The sequence below is a fragment of the Anser brachyrhynchus genome (assembly GCF_964034855.1).
Source record: "Anser brachyrhynchus genome assembly, chromosome: 11".
NCBI lineage: Eukaryota > Metazoa > Chordata > Aves > Anseriformes > Anatidae > Anser > Anser brachyrhynchus.
In genome coordinates, this window is record NC_137706.1 from 20,776,552 (window position 1) to 20,800,475 (window position 23,924).

The 23,924-nt window shown below is 44.2% G+C and overlaps 1 protein-coding gene across 7 annotated transcripts in view; it reads left to right on the forward strand.

The window, feature by feature from the left end:
• Positions 1–266: 266 nt before the first annotated feature.
• The window catches only part of MAP2K5 (mitogen-activated protein kinase kinase 5), a 129,536-nt gene continuing 105,878 nt past the window's right edge, over positions 267–23,924 (forward strand). For 3 of the 7 annotated variants that reach the window (XM_080551503.1, XM_080551506.1, XM_080551507.1), the window contains exons 1-7: positions 268–540; positions 6,675–6,723; positions 10,937–11,004; positions 15,833–15,902; positions 19,370–19,410; positions 20,118–20,185; positions 22,606–22,654. In XM_080551503.1, the coding sequence (XP_080407629.1) occupies positions 406–540; positions 6,675–6,723; positions 10,937–11,004; positions 15,833–15,902; positions 19,370–19,410; positions 20,118–20,185; positions 22,606–22,654 (480 nt within the window). In that variant the 5' untranslated portion in view covers positions 268–405. Of the gene's footprint in view, positions 541–3,588; positions 3,798–6,674; positions 6,724–10,936; positions 11,005–15,832; positions 15,903–19,369; positions 19,411–20,117; positions 20,186–22,605; positions 22,655–23,924 lie in introns of all 7 variants that reach the window. The other 4 variants (XM_080551504.1, XM_080551508.1, XM_080551509.1 and 1 more) reach the window with 3 other exon arrangements.

The following is a 23,924-nucleotide window of genomic DNA, read 5'->3' on the forward strand; positions in this document are numbered from 1 at the left end:
CTTAACTAAGGCAGGAGCCCCGATCTGTTTGACGTGCTGTCTCAGCAGCAGTTTTCCCGTTCAAACCGAAGGCCAACGCGGCCCCGGGCCCCCCGGAGCGGGGCCGCCACCCTCCTCCCGCAACATGGCGCCGCCTCCGCCCCCTCCTCCTCCCGCAACATGGCGCCGCCTCCGCTCCTTCCTCCTCCTCCTCCCCTATTTTTTTTTTTTTTTATTATTATTCCGCCCCCCTCTTCTCCTCCCGGCGTCTCCGTTTTGGTTCCGGGGCAGCGGGGCGGTTGCGAGTCCTTCCTGCGGGCGGGGAGGGGCGGAGGCGGCCCGGCCCCAGCCCCGGCCCCGGCCCCGGCCCGGCGGGCATCCCCCCGCCGCCGGCCCGCCGCAGCATGTGAGCCCGGCGGGGCGGGGATGCTCTGGCTGCTCTGCGGCCCCTCCAGCGCCATGGAGAGCCAGGTGCTGGTCATCCGCATCAAGATCCCCGACGGCGGAGCCGTGGACTGGACCGTCCACTCGGCGCCTCAGCTGCTCTTCAGGGACGTGCTGGTGAGCGCGGCCAAGGGGGGGGGACGCGGCGGCGGCCCCCGGAGCCCGGCGGCTGGGGGAGGCTCTGTGTTGGGGGGGCTCTAACGGGGAAATAACCCCCTGGGCTCCGGGAAGGGTCGCACGGCGGGGGGTTTTAGGGGAGGTGGTGATGCCCCGAAGAGGGGCTCGCAGCCAAGGGCCCGTGCTGCAAGCAGTGCGCAGGGAAAGGCCCCAGTCGTGTCCCAAGGGAGCCCTCCAAGGGTTTTTGCCTTGCCCCACACGCAGCATCCCCCCGTCAGCGCGGCTTGGGCACCGTGGGGTGGTCGTGAGGTGTTGCTTGGGAGCGACTGGGAAAGCTGTCATGTGGAAATCAGCGTCGCCTCGGCTCGGGTGCGGGAGCTGCGCGCCCCGCGTGTGGGCTGAAGCTGGACGTGGCGGTGCTGCGGGTTTGTTGCACCTCTTGGCCCTGAGCTGCCCCAGAGCCTTCTGAGGGCTCCCTTGTGCCCCGCAGAGTTACAGAAGTGCCTCCATCCCCGCCTAGGTAATCCCTTTGCACCTGCTGCAGGTGCTGCAGGCATGGCTTCGGAAAAGTGTTTTGTTTTTCAGTGCTCAGCCTTGTTGCTTCAGCACAAAATCAGCTGGAGTTACGTGCACCTTAAACGTGAGCTGTGTAGTCTGTTTAGCAAGTGGAGCTGAAAAGAAAACACTATTTAAGCTCGAACTGCCATGCAGTAGGAATCAGCATACGGTGTACTTGGTTTGGGGTAGCAGTGAGGTCTGGGGATCCGAGTCCGAAGCTGGAGAGGTGTTGAGGCAGCACAGCTGTAGCGCGGTGGTCAGGTCCCGTCGTACGTGTGAGGCTCTGCGGGTGCTGTCGTAGTGCTTACGGCTGCGCCGTCAGGCAGCGGCTGTGGCCGGCGCATGACTTTGCGACCTGAAGTTAAAATGAAACTGTGCGTTCAGTTGTGACACAACACTGAGAGCATGTGTTTTGGAGCCGGATCTCAGAGAAGCAGAAGTACAGTAGCACAGTTGCTCGAGGAGCTCCGACAGGCTTTACATCCCCTAATTTATTAGTTGGATTGGGATGAAGGACTGAACTTGGGTCTAGTGAGGTACCCACAACCTTGCCTTGCTGCAAGGAATTTGAGTACCTACCTCCAGCATACTTAGAGAGCCTGGCAGAGCCCTTGGCATCTGAAGTGCTTCTAGGAGTCGTGATCAATGAACCACAAGGACTTCAAGGAGTACCTGAGGTCATCAGCGCCTGCAGTAGTCTCCAGTCATGTGGAAGTGATGCTTCCCGAGAGCCGTGGCCGTGCTAAGTGTGAAAGAAGTGGATCAGGGAGGATGTGTCGGGCCAATCTTCAGCTTGGCACATCTCTGGTTAGTGAGGACTCTACTGCAAATACTTCTGGAGAGACGGTTATGTAGGGGATCTGACGTAGAATATGTACGACAAGTCAAAGCGGAGGGACTGCGATCTGATGGGGGTCACACAGAGCGTTCTCCCTGCTGCTACATGGGCAGTTCCTGTGATCGGCAAGCTCGGGTTTAGTTAACAAATCCTCCACGCTCAAAAGCCAAGAACCGCAGGCAAGCTTGGCTAATGCAATGCCGGTCTTGCTCTGCATCGCTGTTGTAGTCATGTGGAAAAAACAGAGGCTTCTGATTCTTCCCCTTCCACGTGGATTTTGATGCTTATCCCAGTTTTTATTTGTAGCCAGCTAGCAGTCCTCTTTCATATCCCAACTCACTGGTGGAACAGAGCGAGTTGTTCTGGGTTGAAATGTCCCAGCTGTTTGTCGAGGGGGAGTGAACGGATTTCTGCATCAGGGCATGTCTGTGTGGGTGATGATGATTTTCAGTTTTCAAAGCTATCCACAGTACCTGTGCCCTCTCTGGCAGTGCTGGGCTGCGTACAGCAGGTCACACCGTGGTGACACATCTCGGCCGTGGTAGCGTGCAGCTGGGAGCACAGCCGCGCGGTCCTGCCGTTTGGTGACCGCCACCCGCGTGTCAAAAACACGCTTGTGAGCACTGAGATGTTAAGAGAGGGAGGAAGAAGTTCAATAAGGTCTGAATTGTCTCAAGGCCCTTGTTTGTTTAAGTGATTGTGTTGGAGGAGCTGCCCTCGCGGGATGCGTGTGTACTTAATTTATATGGTACCTTCAGAAATTAAATGAAATAAGGCTTGGCGCACTGAAGCGTGGTAGATCTGGCACCACCTGTGGCTGCAGAGGGCAGGACTGGGACAGACCCGGAGTCTTTTGTTGTCCTTCTGCCTTCACTGTGATTTCCACTCACCTTGTGGGTAATTACAGAGGGCTTATGTGTTCGAGTACCAATTAAAGATAGCACAGAGAATCGAGACATTCCCTAGTAAGGTAAATTACTGAACAGTAATAATCCGGTCAGACCCCACCGTTTCCCGTACCGCCTGGCTGTGTCAGCAGCAGGCACAGGAGCTCCAGGAGCCCCTTTTCTCCCGGCTCATGGGTTGCCCGCGGAGCACTGAGCCCGCTTGCTCTGCGTACGGCCCTGTGCAGGGTGCAGCGGGCACGATCCCACCCAGCCACGTGCTCCATGCCCCCGCAGTCCAAATGCAGGGCCTGCAAGCACTGCAGTGAGTGCACCTGACAGCCAGGTCTGAAAACCAGGTGTTTTCCCCCAGATCTGCAGCTGGGGGCTCGGGGAAGCTGTATAGGAAGGTTGTTCTTCCTTCTTTTAAGGCAAGTCCATGTTCTGCTTTGTACTGAGAAAACCCCATAGAAAACCCTTTGAGAAGACACTTTTAACAAAAATCACATTAAAAAAAAAAAATTAGCATCTTAGAAGTAAGAACAGCCTTGCGAGTACGAATTACTGTAGCCTTGCAGCATTACTCTTCAGATTCATATTTTTTTTCAGCAAAGAAGCTGTGTTATTATCTCAGAGTACGCTGTCCATAGCCATGGGATAACCTCTTGGTAGCTGTAGGACTGGAGTCTGAGAGTCTGATGCCCAGTGCAGTGCCTTACGCTCTAAATGACACTTTTTTTTTTTTTTTAATTTTATTTTATTTTTAAGTTTTCAGCTGCTCTAATTCTGCCCCGTGGAGGAGCCTTCCCAGGTCGCTGAGCCGTGCGGCGGTAGCGGGGCTGCGCAGCCCTGGGAGCGGCGCTGCTGGTGTATTTGGGTTGGGCATTTGCCCGATTACTTTCCTGAAGTGGGTGCTAAGAGCCGTTCTTCATAATGTCACTTCAAATATGTCCTGCCCATATCAGCTCTGCGGACCTGTAAGTTACCAGTAAACAGATTTATTTTAAAGGCGCCGCTAAACGAATTACAATGAGCTTGTTTTTTTCATCAGGCTGTCTGGACTCATTTGCCCGAGCTGTCACTGGAGCATTTAAGCGCTCGGTGTTAATTCAGGATAACTTCGTGATGTCATACTGAGACAAGACCAATTTCAACTGATAAGAGAACGGGGCCCCCGGCTTCAATATTTACACTGTTATTAAAAGCAGTGCTTTCACATTTTCTGCTCTCTCACCCAAGATAAGTGCTCCACAGCTATTCTAGAGAGCGGATTTGACGGAATTCCTTTTTGGCTGCCTTTCCCTGCTATTGCTCGTCGTTCGTGGAGGCTTTTCAGTCTGTCAGAAGCTATCACACGTGAGCCCACTTGAGAAATTGTTTACAAGTCACAATATTTTATTCCTCGTGATCTCTGTGGTGGTAGCAGAAAATCACCGCACGCAATCTGTTGAAATTTCGAGTAATCCTTTAAGCTCGGGTCACCGTGAGGGCTGCTGGAGGGCTGAGCCTGGAAGTCTTCTGCAGCTGATGAAAATCCTGCGGTAGGAACAGGGTGGAGGTGTCATTTCCCTCCCTCCCTCCCACCTCCTGCGAGGCTGCCCTTTCTTCAGTGCCGTGGTTTCACAGAGGTACTGAAAGTCGGCCAAAGTTTTTGTGCTTGTCGGTGGGGTCGTCTTTTTAACTATTTAGCGTAAGGCAGAATTACGGTGAACAGTTTTTACATTGGTGTACTTGGTTGCTACACTTTTTTTGAAGAAGTCCCAACGCATTGAAAAAAATTATTTTGAACGGGGAAAAAAATATTATAGAGGAATTTACCATCACTGCTACAGTGCTTGTGCAGCTTTGCGAGCCTTGGGGCTGTCCTAGCAGACATTTGGGGCCTCCAGAAGCGTCTCTCACTTAGCATATTTACACTCCTCCCAACTGCACATTGTAAACATCCCAAAATCGGGTTTATTTTCTGATACCAACTTTTAAATCCGTGTAATGGAAGTGTCTGTGTCCCCGCACACGAATGTTCGACAAGTAGCTTAAACCTAATGCAATTAAAGCGTGTTTGGTGAGGAATTTTCAACGTTTAACTAAATAGATTTAGAAACAATTAGTTAACAGCACAGTCTTCTGGTTAGGCAAGACTTTAATTCCTTGTTAGGGACAGAGGGTGCAGCGTGTCTGGCTTTTGACAGAGCATCTACGGAGTTGTCGAACCGTGCAGAACTATTTAAATGGAAGAATTTTGATTAATATGGCAGTGCTTTGGATCTTTTTATGGTTGCGTAGGTTTACAATGTGTATCATTGGGTAAGCTGTATTGCACATCTTTTGTCTTTTTGTATACCATTAATAGTTGAAATTACTGTTCATTTATTTTAACATCTAAAATGGGAAAATGGGAAAGTTTTTAGGAATATTATTTGCTTCAGTTAGCCCTGTGGAAATCTTTGTCGCTTTCGCTGCCTTCTCATTATATTAATTGTGTCTCTAACATTGCACAGAGTGTTTAATTTCCTGTTTTCAGATGAAAAAATAGAGAAAGCAGAAGTGACAGGACAATGATTCCTAAAGCTTTGATACGGGGGAGTGCTTAGCACCCCAAGATGCTCACAGTGTACGTACTACAATAAATATTTTTGTTCATTAATTTCTAATCACTTTGTGACGCTGTCAGCGGAGAGACTGTCTGACATGAGAAATCAGGCAGCAGGAAGGAGAAAACCATGCTGTGCATTTCTGCCGTGCCCCGACATGACATATTGCAGCCTCGCGGAGGCTGACAACAGCACATACGCCGGGAGGCCGGGATGCCTTAAATCTGAGCACGACATTTCACTGGATTTTCAGTGAGTGCTGTGTGTAAAGGCTTTAAAAAAAAAAAAAACACTCCAAACTCTGCTCACCTCAGTTTAGTTGTACAGGAAAGGCTTGTATTTGGCCCAAAGCAGCATTTTTGTGCGCAGGTGTGTGGTGATCAGCGTGCACTTCGCATCTTCCCCGGGATAACGTCAAGGCTGGGGCTGCCCGGGGGGTTACCACGTTAACTGCTTCGGGTCTTTTAACCGTAATTCCTCCAGAGCTGCCAACGTATTCGAATCCCTCCGCCAAGCACCGAAGGAGTTTAAATTCTGGTTAAAAGTGACAAGGGGCCCTGCAGCCCTCCTGGTCCGCGCGGTGGGCAGCGCTCCCAGGAGCGCGGCGCTGCAAGGCAGCGGCCGGCAGCTCGGCACGGCTGCTGGGTCCTGCTGCTTTCCTGGGCAGCTGTGGAGTGAAAGCAGCAAAAATCCCTTCGGTCTGCAGCGACTGTTTCGGTTCCTGAGGGCGGCCCCGAACCCGCACGGAGCTGTGGTTGTTACCCCGCTGTTGGCGAGCCGCGGGCAGGACGGGGCGTGCAGCGAGGCTGCCTCGCAGTGCAGGGGAGGACCGAAATCCGGGAATCGAGGCAATGTGAGCGGAGGGACCGAGGCAGAAAACCTGCTTTCTCACTTAAAAAGCCATTCGTAAACCTCTGCTTTTATGACTTGCCTCCATGAGTTAGATGGACGCTGTTCTATAACCCACGGACAAAATCGATCCTTTAAACCGCAGCAACAGACAGCACTGACTTGTTTGCAATTATGATTGAGCTATTTAAAAAGAAGAAGGTATTCCTGGAGGTGACGCGCAAAGGAAGGAGAAGAGCGTGGTGATTCGTATTGATTTGTGTTGTATGCTGAAAAGTTGGTGATTTGGGGGGCAGTGGTGAGGAGCAGGACTCTGTCTTCTGCCTGCAGCCGGGGAACAATTAAGATGAATTACTCTACATCATCTTGGGCATCTCGCCTTTGATGTATAGCTAATTCTTCTTTACGTTTCAGGATGTCATCGGTCAAGTTTTGCCGGATGCAACGACAACAGCGTTTGAGTGTAAGTATGGCTTGTATAAACCGTCTCTTTTGTGATGGTATAAGGTTGTCATTTTTTACATAAATAATGTTTACGTTCATTATGTTACGGTTAAATATTTATGCATTAATGCAAGTTTAATGATGATACTCGACCAAGTAATATTTTATTATTTAATCACAACTTGAGTGAGCATATTTCTACAATATAGCTTTAATTACCAGCATGACCTTACCGTGCTCTTACTCGTCACTGCAATTATATTGCTTGAATTAAATGAAAAGTATAAAGTACCTGTAGGTCTGAGTTTAAAATTTTAATTCTCTGTTGGAAGAAATCAAAAGGGTGTTGGCTTTTACAAAGCTGTGGCACACAACGTACGGATTCTGTACAAAATATGGCAGCATGGCCAAGGTGTCCCAAAGCCCCCCGGGTTTGCAGCGCTCCATGGAAGAAGTTAATGCTTCCCGTTGCCAGAAAGGCTGCTGGGTTGTTAGTTTTCTTTTTCTCTTTCTCTCTTTCTGCTGGGCACCATCTAAATACATTGTCACCCTGTTGCCTTCCTCCTGTGCAGGAGGAGGAGGTGTGGACAGATGCTCAGCCTCAGCTCCTGGAGGAGGTAGAGGAGCTGCGGGACAGTGCCACCTGCTTAGGTTTGGGCACCTGGGTCTGGCTGAGAAGCTGGGAGCTGCAGCTTGTGTATGGGATCTGAGCAAGCTGTAGGCTGGGGCTGTCCCAGCTAGCACTTACGATACAACCGCTTTCACGTGGTGTGCTTGTGCTGGGTTAGGAAAGCTCTCAGTGGCCGTGTTGGCGTGGATTTAGACCTCTGCTGATGTACCTGCTGACTATTCCAGCTCTGTTCCCCGAACCCCATTTGTTTTTGTCTTTGAAGGGATTCCCTGGGGGATTGTCCTGTGTGAAGAGCAATAAGGTGCAAAGGGGAGTCAAACCGCGTATTAGGGGATAAGATACGTGCTAAGAGGTTTCTTCCGAGTGGAGAGGACTCCTGCTGTTCCCCTTCAATATTTTTTTTTCTGCGTATCTCCATGTTTTCCTTTGATGGAGATGAAATAACGAGGAGCTGGAGGGGATTAGGAGAGCTGCATGAGCCAGGTAGTGATGCTGAAGGTGAGAGAGCAGACAGGACAGCAAAGGGCCTTGCACTCTTATTAGCATTTCCCTTCTTTAGAGCCTTACAGACGATTCTGAGTGCAAATAATCAAAGGAAATATTGGTTTGTGAGCCTTCAAGTACTACCTAGCGCTTTCTACTTTTCTTTTCACAATTGTGATTTGCTTTCCTAAAATGCCAGAACCCTAAGAACGGGCACTGTAAATGTTATTTCTCTCTAGCCTGGACATTTCGCCTGCCCTTTTTAAAACAAGACTTTCTACAGAGACCTGGGCAAAACCAGGCTCCAGACCTTGCCTTTTTTTTTTTTTATGATTTGTTAATTTTTTGTTGTTGCTGTTGTTAAACATACCTCCCACGTCACCCATTAGCTTTGTTTGAACTTCATGCACCAGTAGCAGTCCCTGCAATCAGGGCAGTAGCCCATATTAATGGTACCATGTGTAGAACTTCCCTGGAAATACTTATTTCATTGTGTCTTCTAACATCTGCTTCTGTGCTTTCAGTTCATGTCTCTAGTCTGTCATTTACATCTGCACAAAACCATTTCCCCTGCCATTTAACTGGCATCTAAAATATGTTATGTATATTGATGCCTGATTTTTCTGGTTCCTTTATCCATATCGAATGCCTGGATTTTTCCAGCTTAAGCTTCCTTCTCACCTGCTTCATTGCTTCGTCAGATGTGGATAATTGCCATCCAGTGTAGTCTCCTCTCCTGTTTGTTCAGTTATTGTTATCTACAGTGCATCATCCATTGCGGCTTCTACCTGGGGCTGCACTTCTCCTGCTATTGGACCTTTATGTGGATTTCACCATCGTATCGCACATTGCTACAAATAAAATCTCTAACAACATATGGCCTGTTATGATCCTTTTATCCAAACTCTGCCATTTTGTATATTTGTGACACACTGCAGATTTTGTGAAGATTGCTTCATAATATTTGTTTACCATCTGCTGCACTCTATTTGGTATCTTGCTAGGATTTCTTCCTCCATTTTAAGTGACATTAGCAAAAATCCAGCCAGTACGTAGGATTTTTTGGTTCTACTTTTGCTTCCCTAATGTCCTGGAAAATCGTATTGCTGTGCTCTAGGCAAGTAGAGAAGCCTGGAAATCTTTCTGAACCCATGCATTATATCTGGCTAGTTTTTGGGCTGTGCCCGCTTAAATGTCATGGTAGGATGGCAAAGGATCTCTGCGCAAAAAGGAGAAATATATTTTTTTCTGGTTTTGCTCTTTATAAACATTGCCTGGCTATTTTAGATTTGGCATTTTAGTGCCAGGTTACAGTTTCTTTTCGTCAACACGTTTTAAAATTCAGTTTATTCTCTTTGCACCACTGTCAGGAATTTTAGACTTCTGAGAACTCTGCGGGTAATTTCTAATCTTTTGGCTCCGGAAATCTTCTGGTTCTTTTTTCTCTTTCTTTTTTTTTTTTTTTGTGGTCCCAGCTCAGTCTGTTCCCTCAAATCAAGCCTGCCTAATGACTTTTATCTCTGCCTATTTGTCTCTCTCTGGCATACGTTTTTCCTCTTCTGCTTTTCACTCTGATCCCTTCGCGCTGACGCACGGCTTTCGTTGTGCGCGCTCCTCCTAGGGCAGCTCCTTGTGCCTCGTTCTGCTTCCACAGCGCGGCTGTGATGTGGGTTTTCGCCGGAGAGCAGCTCCGGAAACGTTTCCAGGCGAGGAAGCATTCATTTTCAACTCGCTAACTCTTCTTAATCTTTCCGTCATTCATGACTCGCTGCGGGCTGGTAACCCCAGCAAGTAGTTTCAGCGGCCTGGCAGTTGATCAGTTGAACTTCCAGGAGGTAAGGCTCTGGTAGGACGCGGCCGTGCTGGCTGGTTCCTCTTCCAGCCTTCATGCTTCCAGTGGCCCACAGCTCTTTTCGGGGACATTTTCGAGTGCAGTTCTAACGGGATTTTTTGTTCCTTTTTCCCCCTTGTATTCATCTCTTGATGTTTCTTCTCTTCTGCGTTGCTCTTCTTATATCCTCAGAATTAACTGCTGGGCCTTCAGTGCCAGAATGCCCAAACTCCTCGTCTCGGGTAGTCTTAATTTGTTGATATAGATCTGCTCCCAGATCCTTGGGCAGGAGTCAGTTTGCGTCCAGGGGAACACTGGCACTTTTCGGGTGCTGATGTACCGCACGAGGGCTGCAGATGCAGAGCACGTGCGTCGGAGCCTGCCTGCAGGGACGAGGGCAGAGAGACTTCACCAGCCCCTGCTCACATCCTGAGGTGGTCAGCAGCAAATCTGCTCCGGTCCCGAAGCCGTATAAATGAGTTCACTCGATATCCTCACCTTTTGGTACTTTCCATGTGTTTGAAGTCTGGTGTGAGTGCTGCTCCTTGGTTTCCTGGTACACGTTGGCTTGGGCAGAGTGCTCCTCTTCTTATAAGTATCCGAGGAAGTTATTTAGATTGCAGCAAACAAAAATTGGAAACAGGTCATTAACCCCTCCCTTCTCCTCCAAGGCTGGAACAATAAAAAAAAATTACCCTTTTGTGGTGGAGTTGGAGGGGAGAGGTGCATGCGGTCGGTCTGATAACCTGTGCAGCTCTCCGGACGGTGAGCGTGTACGAGCTTTTTTTTGAGGAGTGGGGGAGAAGAGGACGGGGCCGGACGCTGCTCCCACCTGGGCGCAGGAACGCTGGAGTGCAGGGTGGCAGCAGCTGGTGCTGGTGGGGGGATTCAGCCCCCGGTACCTCTGCACCTGCTGAATCCCGCTGCATGTCTTCGGGAGGTCTATTCCTCCTCTGGATGTTGGTGTTAGTAACTCTGAACGCTTTGCTGGAGCTCTTCTGAACCTTGCTCTGCGCTCTGGTCCCGTGTCCGCAGCACCTTTCCTTGTGCAAAGTTTTGAGCACTTCACTCATGCGTCCTTTTTAGATGTAATTGTTGTCTTTGTTAATTAACACTTGGAGTCATTATACATTATTATTTCAGAGTACCTGCTTACCTGTGTTGTTGGTCTATGCATTCATATTATTTTAATTTACTTGTAAATGTCCAGGTTAAAAAAAACTTATGTATTCAAATTGTAAATATCCTTATTTTGTTTTTATTGCCTGTAATCCATTTCTTTGGCAGATGAAGATGAGGATGGTGATCGGATTACTGTCAGAAGCGATGAAGAAATGAAAGCCATGCTATCCTATGTAGGTATAGTATAACTTGCTGGTGTTTTCCATCTTTATTGCTTTCTGCTCATGTATTTTTGCCTGTGTCAAAGTATTAATGTAAGCTGCAGCGCTCAGTGTAATGTTCCTGTATTAAGTGTAGGTGTTTAAAAACTGTATCACACCAGATATATGGTCATGCTTGACTTTTTAAAAAAGACTTGTACACTTACTGATCATATCATAAACATTAAGAATAATGCATCTTAATGACTTTTGCATTAGGTATAGTGCAGGCTAAATGGACTATCAATTTCTTGTATTTTTTATGCAGTACTTAAAGTAACGGCTCATTAAAAATGAACCCCTGGGCTCTAAAAATTTTTCAAAATCTACTTTCATCTGGAGACTGTTTCACCCCTCCTAACAGAAGACTTTCATTGTAGCTGCAGGCTCAATATTCATAGAGGATTTAAAGACGTATTTTCTGTTTTTTAGTATGAGATATGCGTATATCTGTCTGTGTCTTAATACACATATATCTATGTAAAATCTCTGTCTAGATACCTATAAATATAAAAGCAGTCTACAGAAACGAAATATGCAGTTCTTTATTGAAACAAAATAATCTGCATATAGCTTAAATGTATGTTTCATGTTGCAGATGTAAGTGAAAAAATCACTTTTTCTTTCAAATAAAATAGCAATTTTTGCTATTATAGCAATGTTTGCTAGGTCAAATGGAGTGCTAGTTCCTTACAAAGGGCACTTCTGATCACGTTCATTGCCTTAACTTTGAACTTAGCAGAACCAAGCCCTGTTTAGTACCAGCCACAGGTGCTTTTGGTGGGATGTAATGACTTGGTTTGGGTTAGTCCTCCTCACCAGTCCTCTGTTGTAGAGCAGGAATGCTGCCATAGCGAGATTCTCATCCTTTTGTGTCTGCAGAGATCATACTACGTCTGCACCCCAGCACTCTTGCCTTGCTGAGGCTCGGGTATTACTCGTGGATTGCAAGTCTGTCGGTAGGCGCTGGTTCAGGGTGACTTTGTCCATTGCCTACGACTTCATGCTGGGGTGAAAGAAGGCTCCAGGGGATCTTGATTGAGCTCTGTAAAATGCTCTCAGGGGATTTGTTAAAGAAGTCTTTCTCCTGTGTGATTTTATTTCCAGAGGTGAGACCACTGTGTGAAAAATCTTGCTCCAGCCAAGGGGATTTTGTGCTTGCTTTTTTGTTGTTGTTGTTTCCTACAACTAGATCCCCGGTGATGCCTCCCCACTGGAATCCTTTTGTATTTATCGCCGTTCCTTACGAAGTGTCTGTCACTTCCGCTGTTAAACTGGAAAACTTGAATTTTCCTGGCACCGTCTTACGATTAATCATGCCTCTGTAAGGTCATCTTTTTGCTATGCTTCCAAGCTTACTGTTAAAGTTTCAGTACATTAGGGTTATGATTGCTCAACTCTCTGCTTTCCCTTAAAAATTATGGGATGTCTGTAAATGACTTCTTTCCACTTCAGCAGCTTTTCTTCTCTGAAGATTTTCCCGTCAGTTTTAAACTAGTTGGTTACTTCACTGCCGCGCTGATGGCTCAACCTTCTGACTTCATATAGCAGTCGCTTTGGGATATGTTTATAGGAAAACAAATCTGAGCCTCCTAGACAAGGAATACAACACGCTCAGGACGGTGTTTTAGGCTGGGAGGGCACAGCCAGGTGGCTCAGCACCAAACCCCTCAGCTGCCCAGGTGCTTCTGAACCTGCTCGTTCTGCAGAGAGGCATTTGTAGGGTCTCACGGCTGAGACACTTGCAGTCCTTACTCGCCATTTGTAGCCTTTAAGGCTGTAAATGTTGTGGGCTTGAGGTGCTGCAGCCCACCTCTCAAGGTTACGACGTGCTGCGGGCCTGCGGCGAGTGTCTGGGGACTGAGCAGCTGCTGAAAGGTTCCTGGGAATCTTGGCCTGGCACAGCCTGCCTCCAGTCCTGCTCGTATTCCCCACAACAGAAATGAAGGGTTTTTTTTCAGGTGAAGAATGACAAAATAATGCTTTGGGATCGCAGATCTGTTCCACGCAGGCACGACATTGTAAGTGGCAAAGCTGCTCTGAACCGTGCGCAACCTTTTGTCTTTGGGTTCTTTGGTTTCAGAAGTTGACAGTAAGAGTGATTTCAGGCAGTTCTGGAATTACTTCAGAGTAAATATCTTGTATTATGCCTATGCAAACGTTTTGGAATGGTAAATAAAGTTATTTTTCTGTTGTGCAGTGCAGTTAATTACAGACGGGCGTTGAGTAGCAGTGGAGTTGCACTTCAGCTGTTGACTTGGATCAGTATAAAAAGGCAGTAATTTTTTTGACAGCCACTGATTGGAAAGTTGCTTGCAGCTTTCTGAAAGCAAGGGGTACATGCTCTGGATCAATAACTGGCAAATTTTCCATTAAAAAGAATACCTGAACAATGTTCCAAATAGCCACTGGCATCTTAATTTTCCATGGAAACCTCAAATGCTCATATGTGGAGGACAAGTCATTTTCAGACAATTTTTCCAGACTACTTGTTAACAGTTATTGCTGTCCCAAAAGGTTGACAGCTTACATGATTGATATTTCATTTACTTGTCATCATTGTTTGAGTAATGGAGAGGGCCACACTTTTCTCTCTCCATTTTTTTTTTTTTTGGTAAGAAACATAGCCTCGTGTATGTCTATTTTAGTTTATTTTTCTGGAGAGTATGTAATATCTGTTTATACTGTATGTATATGTCTTGAGGTCATAGAATGCCACTAGTAAAGTGGCAGCAAAGAAAAGTTTTTTTGTTTGTTTTTTTTTTTTCTTCAGCAGTTTTGTCCTCAGTGGAGCAGGAGATCCTTTCACAGCTCCGTAACTGCTAGGTGCTGGTGATGCTTTTTTGTGAGGCGCTGGGGCATGAGAGAGGGGTTGGCTTGTTATTTGTGACACCCCCCAGTACAAAATAAGGCTGTGGGGTAGTCCTGACTCCTGAAAAGCCTCTGGATCCCTTCAAAACCGTGGGCTTTTGTAATTAATATCTTTGCTCTTTATAAACATATTGAGAGCAAGTGTCAAGGGGTTATTTAAGATGTGGATCTGTTTGTTTACACACTAATATGAAGGAGATACCTCCCTCAAAAATCTTGTGCTGGGATTTTAGTAAGGGAAGTGCTTTCAGCAGCAGGCATTGCACTAAACGTACGCACAGGAGGTGGAGCTAGATGGATCCTTACGCCCTCAGCAATTTTCTTCATAATTATTTTTTTACAAAAGAAAATTTCTTCCTATTTCTTGACGTGAATAAAACAAATAAAAAAAAAAGGGCAAAAAAACAAATACTGAAAAACGTATTTGTGCCAAGGCAGTGGTCTATTGTCACAGGTTAGGGTCTTTGCATTGTAATGGGAATTGTAAATGAGGTTTTGCACGTAAACTGACTTTGGTGTCCATCTAAAATATACTTACTATAGTTCACATGTTTAATCCCATTATAAAAGGGTGAGAAATGTTTAGTAACATTAAGCAGTTAATAAACTTTTACATTTTTTAAGTTGTGTAAGTAAAAAAAAAAAATCTCACATTATGGGAAATCATTGGTGGGAGTGAAATACACGTGCTCGATTCCACAGAGGCTTCGAATTTTTTTTCCTGTTGACATCCAGCCTTGCCAATTTGAGCAACAGTATCACAAAACGGCTGGTAACAGTGACATTCTGAAGTCTTAGACCACACTCAGCTGGTGAGAATTAGCATGAAAGTCAGTGGAGCTACACTGATTTATGCCATGAAGATCTGGCCCACAGCCAGCGTGTTTGCTTCAAAGATGCTTGGTGATTGCAGAAGAAATGTGCTTTGTGATGTGTTTTCAACACTTAACACATCGTGGTGAGAGATGTGCGGGTTATAGACAGTAAACTCATAGCAGGGTCCATCTCCTGCCCTGGCACTGTGCTGGTCCTTCTGTTAAAAGTCCTCTCTGGTGAGCGCTCGCTGCTCCTCAAGGAGGAGGCTTGATACAAAAGGCTAATAAGGATTCCTTCTTATTTAATCCAAATGTTTATCTCATCACTAAATGCCAGTGTTCATCTTCATGCCACATTAGATTTTTTCTGCCTTCCTGAGCCTTGATGTTCTCAGATGCTTTGGTATCGCGTTTTGTCCATTCTTAGCCTTTCTTTATCAAAGCACTTTCCCTGCAGATTGCTCCTAGCAGTCCCTGTAGAGCCCAAGTGCTGTAGTCCTGGATCTACCGATGTCTGCTCCGGCTTTCTAGCACCACTGCTCTCTGTACCCTACTATGCATTAAATGTGTACAGTAAGGGAATGCACGACTTCTCTGCTTGTGTGGCCCCAGCCGCCCTGGTTATGCTTCAGCATTGCAAATTCTTGGATAGCATCCAGGCTCTTTTCTCCCTTGGAGTTTTCTTAATTGCGCCTTTTTTTTTTTTTGGACTATATTTACAGGGTTTCTTTGTTCCTGCATTTGCCTAGTTTTCCCAACTTCTCCAGGTGTGACAACTGCTGTGTTTGCTGTAAATGTTTCATTTGCTCGGTCTTGCGAATCACTCCCAGGTTTCAGGTGAGCCTGAAACTTGCATAGTTGGGCCGGGAACAGATCCCTGTGCTTGCATCAGTACCATGCTGGTTATCGCTGCCCTTGGTTATGTTCCTCCCGTGCCGCTTGATTGTGTGAGCATTGCAAGTGGAGAAAGTGTTGTAAAGGCTGATAAGTATGATGGCATTAAAAAAAAAAAAAAAGGGTGGTGGAGAAGAAGTACAGTGAATTAAACAATCCGTAAGTGCACTTACTACTATTCATACGTTACTGAGTAATCTCTTTCTTTAATCTCTTTGCAGTATTACTCCACTGTAATGGAACAGCAAGTAAATGGACAGTTAATAGAGCCTCTGCAGATATATCCAAGAGGTAATGCTTAACAAATTCTAATCAACAATGATTATATCAGTAAACTGTTTCATCAACAGTTATGTTTTTGGGAGGTTTAAATGCACATAACATGATGTTTACCTCTTAATTTGGATAGAAGAATTCATTATTGTGGGGAGTGTAGCGAAAACTACATTTATTGCATATAAAATAGCTAATTTACTGGAGTAAATTAGACTAACAAGATTCAGTTTGCATAGTACGTATTTACGTACATTTAAGAAACTCATTGGTGATGGTTCTGCATGTATTCAAACCAAAGCAGATGAATAAATTAAATTTTGGATACTTTGAAAGACTGGGGTTTTTAAATATACTTTATGTATGTTAATATGTTTCATCATCCAGACAGACTTGGGAAAAGTGACTGTCACTGTTCATTTTGAAAATGGGAGCATCCATCACAGAAACTCTGTGTGTGGCGTATTTTATTTGAGGTTTGGGTATTTAGCGGTGGTATCAAAATGATCACAAGTACTTTAATAGCTCTCCTGACCAGGGAAGATGTAATCAATTATGTGGGCTGAGGCAATTGAAAAATAGGTCAGCTACATCCTGAGCAAAAATCTGTAGGCAGCTAGTTAGGTTTCTGGGTATGCGCCGCTCTCTCTCAAATCAAATAATGGTTAAAAAAAAAAAAAAAGCTAATACATTACATAATTCCACTGATTCATTCAGATGCTCTCAGTAACCAGTCTTTGAATCTGATTCTTAATTGACGAAACAGATAAGGTTTAAATTCTCCAAGTAAATCTCCCAGCAATAAATTAATTGAAATAATTAAAATTTTAACTCCTCTCACTTAACTGATATTATACAAAGAATCATACTTTGAGTTTCCCAATTAAACATTCTAGGTTTCCATTACTTACAACTCTCTGAAGTTTGAATTGGGCAATTAACCAACAGTCTTCTCAAACACACGCTAATAAGGTCTCCAAAGGAGTCTGGGTTTCCTGGCCGTTCAGAAGGCACCTGTGGAAAAGAGACTCGAATGCAAGGGGAGCTAAAAGGTTTTTAGGCTCCAGGGTCTGATGGAGGAGGGCACCTGGCTCTGAGAGCTGCAGGACGGAGCACTTGGGGCAGTTTTTGGGAGACAAGTGCGAGGGCAGCTGTGAAGAGGGAGGCTGCCTTCTGTCCTGCTGCCCCTGGCCAGGCTGAGGTGCAAGGGTCTCAGCCTTCCTCCTGAACCCATCACTTTCTGTAGGTGGATGTTTTATTTGTTACTGACCAACGCTGTGTCTAAAAACACCACCACTTGCAAGAAATAAAACGCTAGGCTTTCGCGTGGCCTGGAGAAACAACGACACGGTGGATGACCCACGCAGGTGGGGAACCCTTCGTGGGAATGCAGAGCGGTTGGGTGTCTCCCCTTCAGCAGGCGCTTCTCCTGTGGAGTAACTGACTCATTCCTGGAGAACCAAGCAGGTGGACTCCTGCTCCTGCTGCTGGTTCCTTTTCTATTTGCTTTACATCCAAAGATAATTATTTTTGTATAGATTCAAGAATTCATCTCCATGCTGACGAGGCTATGATCCCCACTTACTCTCTCAGCTTATTCACCACTGGCTCATCTGTGCACCTCTCCTCGCAGGTAGCTTGCTGCTTACTTCTCTGAGTTGCTGTTTCATCTTTCCAAATCGCCTTCTTAAAACACCTCGTCTTCCTGTTTCTAGGTTAAAGCTTTAAAGCTGCCCTGCACTGCCTTCATACCCAGGCTGCCTCTAAGTTCTGCTGCTGCTTTTCTGCAAATTGAACAAAATGTGCCTTCCTGCATCTTTTTTCTTTTTAAATCTGTCTTCTGGCGTTTGAAGTTCTAGTCCTGCCTCAATAATGAACGTCCCAAATTTTGTTAGCACAGGCGCTTTTCTTCCGTGCCCGTTTGGCTGTGCCTCTCCACATACTGCAGTTTGAAGCCTCGTCAATAACATGCGGCTTTTTTGCCTGTATTTTAAGGCTGTCTGTCTTTAAGAGTTTTTTTCACAAGCCTGCTCTGCCTTTGGGTCCTTTTTCCCTCTCTGTCCCTCTCTGACTTCCGAGGGAGCCTCCCAGTTGCTGCCTCCAGTCAGCTTCCAAAAACTCGTGTGTCCCACAAAGCCTGCTGGCAGTAAATGCCCATGTGCCATTCTGTGTCGTCTCGGCTGTGTTGCACTCATATACTAATTTTAAGGTCTTCGAAGGGGGAAAAATGTTATTTAGTCTATTTTGTATTAAAAAAAATAAAAGTTTTTTACTATCAAAACGGTAAGAGCCAGAGTTCTTTTTTATGCTGAAACGTGTATGCATGTACACAAACACACATGCAGTACTGTGTATATATACACATTATATAATAGTACACGACATATATGTATCACTTGGAAAAAATATATAGTATGCTTATGTGTATTTTAGAATAGTGTATTGTTTTCTGGTTGGTGGTTTGTCTTTTTTTTTTTTTCCTCTGCCCACGGTATCATAATATTTTTCTTCTTTAAGATGCACATGGTAATTTCTAATGTCATTTAAAGGCACGTGGCCTCGCTTGGCCCTAACTGATGTGTTTAATAACTATCATCTGTGTCCTTCTGACTAATAAATAGTTCTGTTTCCTGCTGTCAAAAATTGAAGTGAAATGCTTGTGCATCAGAGAAAGAAAAATCAAATTCATCCCTCCTCAGACAATCAATCAAAAGTGACAGGCCCTTTAACATACAATTTGTAGGGCACTGTAGTTTTAAAATGGGAACTGTCTGTAACATGTAGCTAGAAGCCTTTGTGGCTTTAACATTTGACAAAAGCACATCCACCAAAAGGAAAAACAAGGCAACATATAGTTCAGAGACTTTAAGAAAATACTTTCTCCTCGAGTAGCGTGCCCCTCTGTAAACCCAGACATCGCAGCAAGATGTCACATTTATGCATCTGTGGCCAAAATGTGGCGTTTCGTGTTGCTTTCATCCAGCATTTGGTTTCTCGAGACTCACTGCTGTTGCCCCTGACATGTTTTTTCCACGTTAAACCAAACTGTCTGTGTTTGACAACATGACTAATTTATGACTTGTGGCAGCTTGATTCTTTTAAAATACGTCTTGCAAATATTTCTGTTAAATGACAGAAAAAATACAGCATGTAAAAATACAGTGACATAAGATATTGATTTTAATTTGAATTACAAAAAGAATCTGATAATTTAAGCCAACAGTTCTCCCGATTTTCATGTGTTTTAAGCAGAAATTAGAATTTATATTACATGGTGTCAGAAAGCTCTTAGCATTTATAAATGCTCACTCCTGCAAGTTAAAAATCCTGGTTCATAATTCCCACTCTGGGTCTTGTGAGGCACTTTTCAATCATTTCTCTCTGCTAATTTTGGTGTCACCCTCATTTCTTTTTAAAAGATTCATTTTGAGCAAATTTGTAAATGGCCCTGATGTGTTCTACAATTTAGTCAATTACTGTTTCAGCCTGCAAGCCTCCTGGGAAACGGAACATACATGGCCTGAAGGTACAAATTTCAATAATTGTTTCAGTAAAGTTAGATGGATTTGTAATGCTGTGTTCCACTTATTGAAATGTCAAATAAAACTGCACTTTCTTGAGCTCTGACAAGCAGATTTTTTTTTGTGAGGGTGGGAGAAAGATTCATCTGCTGGGTTTTGGCAGCAATATCTATATATACAATTTTAATAAAAATGGAATTGTGCTGTTTTTTTTTAACCACTGTTAATAAGGTTCTTAAATTTTAACATTCAGTTTATCAACTAATGTCTGTTCAAAGTTTACAAAACAAATACCATGTTCACTTGTTTTCAGTAATTTTTGAACCCACTGCAGTGACGTTCCTTTAGGTTGTTTGATTCGTTCAGGTATATTTGCTGCTTCTGTGATCATACCCATTCTGAAATGCAGAACACTGCTAATATATTAAATGATTGTTTAGTTTTTAAATTGAGAATAAATGGTAGGCAAACCATCTCCTTCTTTATCTGTATTATTTAACTAAGCGTTTAATATGTAAGGATATTTTATCGTAGTCCATGAATTATATAGCCTGCTAACCTACATACAGGCAAGACCTCAACCATCGGCATGCCTAGCAACAAGCTAATTAACCTTCGTAGCGAAATGAGAAATTCGTGGCAAATTACAGGTTAATTAGAATAGTGTCCTCTGAACACAAACGACTGATAAAGATTCTTTCCCTGCCTGCAGGTAAATACACGAGCAGGGTCTGCTAATAATAGCAGTTCGGCAGTCTCGGATTCCCTTCCAAGCAATAGGTAAGAGTCAAGAACGGGAGCATATGTTTTGTTTTGTTTTCTTTTATTAAAACAAAATGGAACCTTGTGTGCAGTAGTTACCAACGATAAGCTTGATGTTGAATAACTTTCTCAATATGACTACTGGGCACGCCGAAGTGAAGTGGGGAAGACGAAATTACCTTGATTCATGGATCTTGTTAGACTCATATTGCTGGTTGTTCAGGAGAAGGATTTTCTGCCAAAAGAAATATGTCTGTGCTGGGTATTTCAGATGGCTTTGTCCTTTATAAAAAGCATTGAAATACTGTTTGTGGGTGAGCTAATTTGTTTTAATTGATCTCATAATCACTGTGTATAGCAAGGTCTGTATGTTCAGGTCTTCATTGCTTATCTCATTAGGATTCTTTGATTTTAAAATTTGATACCCAGTTCAGTAGGTTTATTATAGTAGGAACAGATTATTTTTTTTTGAAAAATCTGAACAGTTTAGGTGCCCTTTTTCATGTAGTTTCAGCAAAGTTTTTGAGTCCGTCTCTCTGATTTCAAAAGCCATATTAAGATTTTAGAATGCAGGAGAACTTCCTTTTTTCCAGAGGTCTGTTAGTAAATAGTAGAGCATAAACTCCCTTTTATTACATGAATTACAGGAAGGTGTTATAGTCAATATTGATGTTTAAAATACATATACATATATGATTTAAAAAAAATGCACAGAAGTGTGTAATATTAAAAAGAAATAAGAAAAGTCTGGCTCCTTCTTCATATAAGAGCATATTTGAAATGTGGGAATAGAAACCTCCAGAGGGTCCCTTCCAACCTAAATTATTCTATGATTCTAATAAGCATAGGCAGAGTAATACCATGTTTAGCTCTGCTTCAGCATGCCGCTCCCTTTTGTCTCTCAGACCATTTTGAGAAAACCTGACAGAGATGAACGTGATCAAAGAGGCGTTTGTAGCGCACGAAGCGTGCCCGGTTGGTGAGGTGCCGGTGGTGCCGCGCGAATCCCGTCCGCGCGGGAATGGGGGGACGCGGCGTGCAGCCTGGCTCTGGTACCACTCAGACCACTTCTGGTGCCCTGCTTGGTGGCTTTGCTAACTGGAGATGAAAGAAAAAGCCAGTACCAAGTGGAAATCTCTGGCAAAGCTTGGCCCCGGTCCCTAGAGGCAGGTTTGCTGCGGGTTGCGGCGGCGAAGATCCTAGCCGAGAGTAGGAATGGCTTTGTGCCGTCCTTCTCCCCGTCTGTCGTGCCACTGAACTAAATAAAGCTCCTTTCTGTCGCTGCTGTGCTTTGGCTTTCAGTACTTCCTGTACTTTGAGCTTGTTCTGAAAGTGCATCGAAAATGAGGCTTCTAGAAGATTCTTGTCACCTTATGTGGTGGTTAATTGCCATTCCTTTTCCAAAACCTTCTGCGCTACGAGTTTTGTTTTTGAAGTAATTGAAAGTCTCTCTTTGTTTCATGTTCACAAATTGTTAGTCATGAAAGATGACAAGATCAACTTATGTTTCCTTGGAAAACTTAATTTTTCTTTAAAGTAGTCGTGGGAACAAGAGGCCTATTAAAGAACAAAGCCAGCAAATACGAAATCTGTGTTTTCAGAGTTCTTGTTAATAATGATCTGTGATCAAGACACGTGTGTGTGCCTTTCAAGAATATATTATTTTGTACTTTTCTAAAAAAAAAAATAAATTAGTAATAAGAGCAGAATGCCTCTTTGAGATAAGTTTTGCAGAGGTGCAGCTCCCCAGGCAGTTTGCTCTGTTGAATGCACAGGGAAGGGAGTTTGTCAGGAAAGGAGGTGAGGTGGTATTTTGGGAGTGGGCAGACGTGGTTTAAAGCCATTACTAATTTTACTTAGCAAACACACCAGGCTGGAAAAGAACAGGGGCTGCAACAGCCAGTTGACCTGGAATGGATGCACGCGATGATCTGGACTCATCCCCCTTCAATTAGGTAGTGAGGCATCATCAATGGCATTCCCTTCTGCTGAAGTTTTATAGAAATTGTGGAGGGATGCTGCCTTTGTGGGTTTTGAAACATAAGACACCTGAAAGCTAGTTGTGAACCCTACTCTTTCTGTAGTTTTTGAAACATCTGGTCCAGGAGGTGGTTTTTTGTTTTTGTTTTTTGAACTGACAAACTATAGGTTGTATCTTGAAGGGTAATATCATTACACACCTAAAAATGCTAGTTTGTAAAGGTGTAAAATATATTGATTCTCTCAAATATTCATGCTTCTCCATTTCTGCTGTGGACAATTTAAGGAGTGGCTATACTGAACACCACTCAGCATTGCTAAAGTTAAATCTGCTCAGAATATGTAAATATGTAACTATGGACTTAACCCAATGGCTTGTTGTTCGGTATGGCTTTGGTCCATTTTATAGAGTGAAATGGCACAATCGTTAAAAATAATTGCCTCTTATTTTTTTTCAGCTTGAAAAAGTCTTCTGCGGAGCTGAAGAAAATACTTGCAAATGGCCAGGTAGGTGCAGTGAAATGGGTCTTGGCTACATGCACATCTTGTTACTGCCTGGTACCGCAGTGACTGGCGTACCACAAACAGATGGAGAGATGCTTACTGCTCACTTAGTTGTAATGTGTTCTTTTAATACAGAACTGGAGAGACCATGAAAACCTTCATGATATGAATGAGTTATGTGTCCTGATTTACTTTGATTGGCATAGCAATTTGCTTCCCATTTCTCAAAACGTGCTAATCAGATTTAGCTCCAAATAGATTGAAGTACCTCACACATGTTGCACTGCTGCCACAATTTCAGGGAAGAAAGTTAATCAATTTTGAATAACTAAGTCAACTGCTCCGCTAGAATGACCTTCGTATTTTTAGGGCAGTAGATACTTAAATATTTAGCAGGTTCCTGTAAGGAACTGCTTTGCAGTATTTGCAACCCCCTTATGCTCTAGCTTCTTTAAAAAAACAGAATAAAAAAAACCCTACAAGCCTAAAAACAACAACAAAAACCAAAACTGTAGAAAGCTGCCTTGTTACTTTCTCATCCTGCTCCAGGCATTCAGATTCTGGCACCAGAAGTGAAAGGTTTAATGTAAAAGTTGATGGACAAGTCGATGTCCTGAACAAATGGAGCAGTCATTTCTTACTCATTTTGAACTGAGCATCTGGGCAGGCTCACAGTGGTATAATGACTTTAAATATACACCATTAAATTAAACTACCTTAAAAGAATCCCAGATTCTTCAGTAGCAACATAAATATATTTTAATGTTTGTCATAGTGAAAGCCCTTTGATAGCCTTGGAGGCAGGCACCTGTCCGTTGCGATCAAGCTTGCCTATTAGGCTCTATTGACTGAGACATCTGTGTCACTGCAAATAAAAGACTCTTATTGATTTTCTTAACTGCTGTTCACTTCCCCTCCATGTTTCGAAGGCTGAAATCTTAATTATCTCAGATGCGTATTCAGTGCCTTCACACAATGACCTCTCCAAGCCTCATTGGCATTTCATGAATCAAGTAGTTGTAGTTGAGCGTGTCAAGAAGATAAAGGCTGGTCTTCATGCTTGTCCTTCAGTATCACCTGTAACATTGTGGTCTAATAGATGAGAGTGCCCCTTTAAAATGTGAATCTAACAGCCCAGTATTGCAACCTTGCCTATTTGGCACTGAATCCTTTGAATACAGCTTGGAAATGTATTTTTAAGCTTGTCAGCATTCCTTACGTGCAGACATGGTTTAATATTTACAGATCTTTACTGGGTAGATTTGTTAATGTT